The sequence below is a fragment of the Misgurnus anguillicaudatus genome, chromosome 22, assembly GCF_027580225.2.
Source record: "Misgurnus anguillicaudatus chromosome 22, ASM2758022v2, whole genome shotgun sequence".
Lineage (NCBI taxonomy): Eukaryota > Metazoa > Chordata > Actinopteri > Cypriniformes > Cobitidae > Misgurnus > Misgurnus anguillicaudatus.
Window position 1 is genome coordinate 43,009,106 of NC_073358.2, and position 5,917 is coordinate 43,015,022.

Here is a 5,917-nt window from a genome sequence, read left to right on the forward strand (position 1 = left end):
CTATGTGTGGAGAACAAATCACAAAAAGCATTAACTGAATTTTTAATTATCCATCCAAATGTAAATGAAACCTACAAATGCATTGGCATGAATATGCACAGCGCTTTGCTGTGCATATTACACTTGTACTTTTCTAAACAAAGAATACTTTACTGTAAACAAGACCTTAGTACAAAAGGCTACATACAATAAGGCCTTAACATTATGATAAAAGCAAATCGTATTTACTGTGCACCATTATTATACAAAATGTCTCTCCATTCAGCATTGAGATGTCAGTCTCTTCATTTTCTATACATGTTTCCTGTCATGACTGCTGACGGCATGACAGATCTCTCTGATACAAAAGACCTCACTAAACTGCAATTTACTGTTGTCCACACATTGAAAATCAATTGAAGCAGATTTATACAGAGGAAACTCACTTGAACAGTTTAAAGGAATATTCCACTTACATGAAAAAAAATCCTGATATTTTACTCACCCTCATGTCCAGGGGCGTCATGCACCAATTTTTTTAAGGGGACACACAGTGTGCACAGCTCACAGAAATTTGTGCATACACAGACATCAAACGAAATATTATTGGGCTTTCAGTCTTTTCCATGTCACAGGTACATTTCTAACAATTTGAGCGCCCCTGCCTTCAGGCAAAAACCTCCAATATATATGCCACGTATATAAGTTATATATGAATGATGTAAATATGTCCATAATCTATTAGACTAACACAATTAAAGTTATTTTAGTAAATGCCCTGACTCTTCCAAGATATAAAATGGTTAAATAACAGGGTCCACGACTTTCAAGCTCCAAAAAGTGCATCCTTCGCAGAAGTAATCCACATGGCTCTAGAGTGTGAATAAAGGCTTTCTGAAGGTAATCGATGCGATTTTGCAAGAAAAATATCCCCATTTAAAACTTGTAATATGCCTTTGAAAAGGTTTATGTCTGTTAAAAGTAATGTAAATACAATTCTTCACAGTCTTTACTGCATGAATCAAATATACACGCATTCGTATGAAGTATAACAGTTCTTCAGTGAAGAGCAGAGAGTGATTTTATCTAGAGATGAATTAGGTTACTGTAGCTTTAAAGGCCACTTCACACTGGTCAGACAGACTCCAACAGACGCATCTGTTGGAGTCTGTCTGACCAGTGTGAAACCCCTGTTGGCAGTTGTTGGATCAAAGTAAATGAGACTTTAGAATGTGGTTGTCTGTTGGTGTCTGTTGGTATCTGTTGGTGTCTGTTGGAGTTGGTAGTTGTCTGACCAGTGTGAACTGGCCTTAAGATGTGAGAGAGATCGCTCTGTTCACGTGCACTGATGACAGGCTTGTGTGTGTGTGTGCGTCGGATGTACGCGGATGAGAGCAGCTGTGAGGAAAATTAAAGTTTAAAGGCTCAAAACTTTAAAACGCATGCAAATAATAAACATTCGGCATGAGGATGCAATTGTCCGCGATAGATATGTGTTGTAACGCTGTTTGATGAGGATGTGAAGACGTGTCGCGCTGTTATGCTGCGTTTACACCAACCGCGTCTCAGGCGTCAAAATCATGTCTACCGTGCCTTGTTTGCCATTTGAACAGTTTGAATGCATTCACGCGTCTATAGTGAAGTAGACGTGCGGAAAAGCCAAGCATTTGCGTCAGAGGCAAAATCTGGTTCTTGTGGGAGGGGCAAGGGCTATGTGGTTGACTGTTTGCAAGATGGCTGATGTTGATTGTGCATTTATCGAGTGAGTTACCGGTTTGTATTTGGTCACCTTACTATAGGGGGAAAATAAACGGCGCGGGTCGATAAACGTCAAGTGACTCAAAGTTGAAATGTGTACTTACAACTTACCAGGTTGCCCAATGTCCTCACTGACACTCTTCCAAGCGAGGTCCTTTTTATTCCTGTCTCTATAGAAATAAGAACTTGTGTCGTATAGCTCCGGGTGACTGCTCACATACAATTTCAACTCGGGCGTCAGCCGCAAATTCGCATCAAACGCAAAATGCACAAAAAGACGCTCAATTCGCCAGACGCTCAATTCGCGCCATTCATGCTAACTAGACGAATGAGGCAGAATTGCGTCTACCGTGCCGCGACAAACACCTCATCTGTGCCGCGAGACCTCCAGATGCGCGTCAACGCGTTGACTTAACATTGAAATCACTAGCGCTTGACGCCTCTACCGCGGCTGGCGTAAACGCAGCATTAGGACCGGAGCACGTCCTTACAGAAAATACACATATCTCTGTAAATGCAAAGAGAGAAATCCAAATCTGCACGTCGCACATGAACGACGGGTTATAAAAATGCTCGCAATGGGTAAAAATTGTCTATAACTGCAGCGGCATTCAGGAGCCCTATGATGACAAAAGTTAACATAAAGATTGGTTCATGAGATCGGCAAATTTAGCATTTAATGATGTTATCTGCCAATACCGATCAGCGGCCGATCGATCAGAGCATCCCTAGTTCTCGGAAGAGTCTACTCTCACTGGATCTTATGCATCGTACGCTAGACAGAAGTCTTAACATACGAAAACCTTACATCCGAAAACCCGAGCCCTGACCCAGGACCGAGCGGGTTTGGCTCTAAAAGTTTCACGTGTGCCTCGGGCATCGGGTAACTTAAAATGAATGTGTTTTTGCTGAACGGACCTGAGACGATCCGAAAAATCTTAGGGGTGTCGAGTCCATTTTAACCCCTCCTCTGTTTGCCAAGAGCACTTGCGATATTGTGTGGCTGGCGGTAGGTTAATTTTCATGGAGACAGACCTGTCAATCAATTTGAAATATACATTTTAGAGGTTACTTTGGTGTCATTGTAAAATAACAAAGTAAAATAAATGGAGCAGCCAGCCAAATTGGTGTTTCTTTCTGTCTGACTGGTGCGTGCGGGGCTGCAGACTGCATACACGTTGGTGCCGTTTACATTCGGGTCAAGTCGGGTTAAAAGAAATTGCCACTGGTTCGGGTCAAACTCGGGTCTAATTAGTCTCGGGTCGGGTCTTTCTTAAAAGGGCCATAGCATGAAAATCTGACTTTTTAAACCATTCTCTGCAAGCATGTGAAAAATGAGGTCATTGAAATGTGTCTCCCCTTATGATGACATAAGGGGATCTTATTATAATAATACCGCCCCTTAATCTACACTATCCAACCACGGCACAATTATTTTTTTCCTCTCTCTTTCTGCACTAAATGGCAGTGTCATGGATGGATAGTGCAGATTAAGGGCGGTATTATTGTACTTGGACTTGCTACCTATGTCACAAAACAGGGCGAAATCTGAACGAGCTAATTTTTTACATGCTTGCAGAGAATGGTTTACCAAAACAAAGTTTTTTCATGCTATGACCCCTTTAAAAAACAATAATTTATGCACATCTACATTGGTTCGGGTAAAAAGTTATTTGGGTCTTGTCCGGTCAGGTACATTTCACTTGAGAAGACCTCTATTGTACGCTACAAATAATGCGCATTGGCTAACGGAAGCTAGTTATTAGTACGGATCGATTACTGTGAAGGATGGATGTACTTTTGGGCCTTAGAGTCATGGACCCTCTTTTGTACGTTATAAAGCTTGGAAGGGGTAGGACATTTTCTAAAATAACTCAAATTGTGTTTGTCTTGTCAGAGCGGATGGTGTAGTGGGCAGCGCTCCGACATGTGGTGCTTTCGCAGTTCAATTCCCGGCTCGTGGTCATTTGCCGATCCCATACCCCTCCCTCCTCCCTGTACTTCCCTGTCCTCTCCTAAAAACTCACTGCTAAATAAAAGTCAAAACTGGCCAAAAAATATAACTTTTAAAAAAATGGGTTTGTATGAAAGATGGACATATGTATTTTGGACATATGTATACATCTGTATCTTGGATGGCTTGAGGGTGAGTAAATCATGGGGTAATTAATTTTCATTTTTTTGTCAAACTAAGCCTTATCCCTTTAATATTTCTGTTAAGCATTCAATTTTCCAATACAAATGTAGCTTAATTCTTTTTTAAAATATGCGCGTGTAAAGACCAATATAGGAACTTTTATGGAAAGCTCAATGCACACAATGCCTAATGTGCAAACCTGAAATTAAACTGCATTTAAATGAATGACAAGATAACAACTAATCTTAAATAAAATGTTAAACTGCTCCAAATACTAAAGCCCACATAATTTTTAGTATGGGACAATAGATCACAAAAACAGACCCACATCCTGGCAGAATGAAGTTGAACAATCCAGGAAAATGTTTTTAGTGTCGTGGCACAGTTAAAGCCTACTGTACACTAGGGCACAAGACAAGTGTGCACACACAGTACCTGTCGAGCCATAACACCACCGGAAACCCCGTTAAGCGTCTTAAGACCATAAGCACACATCAATAAATCCATGATACACTTTAATGCAACGCAAGTTGCACCTATGTAAATCATTTCTGGATTAAACGACTCTCTTACCTGTTGCTTTAATTTGCTTCGGTTTGTATTTTACGTTTTATAAGAATTTTATAGACGCCGTTTCACACCAAAGTGATATACAAAGAATGAGATAAAGATAAATTTATGTCAAATATGAACAGGTCTGGACTTACCTCGCACGCACAGAAGCGACATGACAGAGATTTAAGTCCAGCAAATCACGCCGTTTCTTTTCTGGCTTGATCAGCCCCTCTGGCGTTTGCAGTTTTATGCCCTCTTAACCAAACGACATTTGAAGTCGCGAGAAGCAAACGTAATTGTTCAAAGTCATCACGAAGGTAAGGATGAAGTACCGCTTGCGTTTTCAATGAGCCTGGGGAACGCTTGTGTTTCTGTGGTGCTGACATGAGTGACGTGAGCGTAAACCAATAAAACTCCATAAACTGTAAATATGGACGGGGCTAAAAGATGGTGTGTCCAATAACGTTTCGTGTCGCGCACAGGTGTGAAAGTCTTCGTTAACTCATATTTTTCAATTGTATTATTATAAACATAGTTCACATCTGTATCATTTTAATCTTATGAAACAAACAATTGTCAAGTTTTTTTTTTAATAAAGGAACTTTATGTTTTGAATTTACTTGATTCTATTTAATATGGTTTGCCTACAACAATAACCAATACATTTATTTAGGCATTACCTGTGGCCTGTGTGTAAAACTAAATCTCAGCTGTGAGCTCTTCGTAATATACACTTGACCTCAGTTGGACCATACGGTCCTGATTCGCAGTCCCATTTAAAGTACAATTGCGCCATCTTATGGAGAACGTGATGCTTTATAAATTACGGTATAAAGGGTTTTACATTTTGTTCTGAATCTTTTAAATGTACATTGATAGATCCGCTTTGCATAGGAGCTTATGATCAACAAAACTGTGTAACTTGTTATATATATACACATATAGGCCAAATAAATACGCGTTAAATAAATAAATAAATAAACAGCTATGACGTATAACTGAATAATTAAAGACGTGTGTCATTACTTTGCACACAACGGTTTTATAAATTGTCGTCAATTTCTCTTCAGACATTGTCGTCAACTAGTGATATTATGTCAGGTATATGTCACGTCTGGTGCACATTGTTTCAACACTGATTAAAGAAAAAAATATCCATAGCTTATATTTTTATCGAAATATTGCTAGCGCATCGTTACATAAACCCTATTTCTGTCTCCTGTTATCTTTAGGTTCCCCACCAAAGCTGAGTAAATGGAACAAATAGCACGTGTACTGGGGAGTGGCTTGACAAGACGTCGCCTGCCACAAAACCAATGAAGACGCGTCTCGTCGAAAAATATTACCATTATGCAAATATATTCAAAGCGTGTATCATTAACCAACGCTTATTGGTTCATGGAACAGAAAGCGACCAATCGCTTAAATGACAGCCTTTCAGCTGTTCGCAGGCCCCTCCTTTGAGTTATTTTTCAGCAAATCCCGGAA

At 39.9% G+C, this 5,917-nt stretch overlaps 1 protein-coding gene across 1 annotated transcript in view; it reads right to left on the reverse strand.

The window, feature by feature from the left end:
- LOC129439807 (uncharacterized) overlaps window positions 1–4,814 on the reverse strand; it is a 42,943-nt gene extending 38,129 nt beyond the window's left edge. The window contains exon 1 of the mRNA XM_055198620.2: window positions 4,582–4,814. Coding sequence (XP_055054595.2) covers window positions 4,582–4,603 — 22 coding nt within the window. The 5' untranslated portion in view covers window positions 4,604–4,814. The remainder of the gene's footprint in view (window positions 1–4,581) is intronic.
- Between the last annotated feature and the right edge of the window lie 1,103 nt (window positions 4,815–5,917).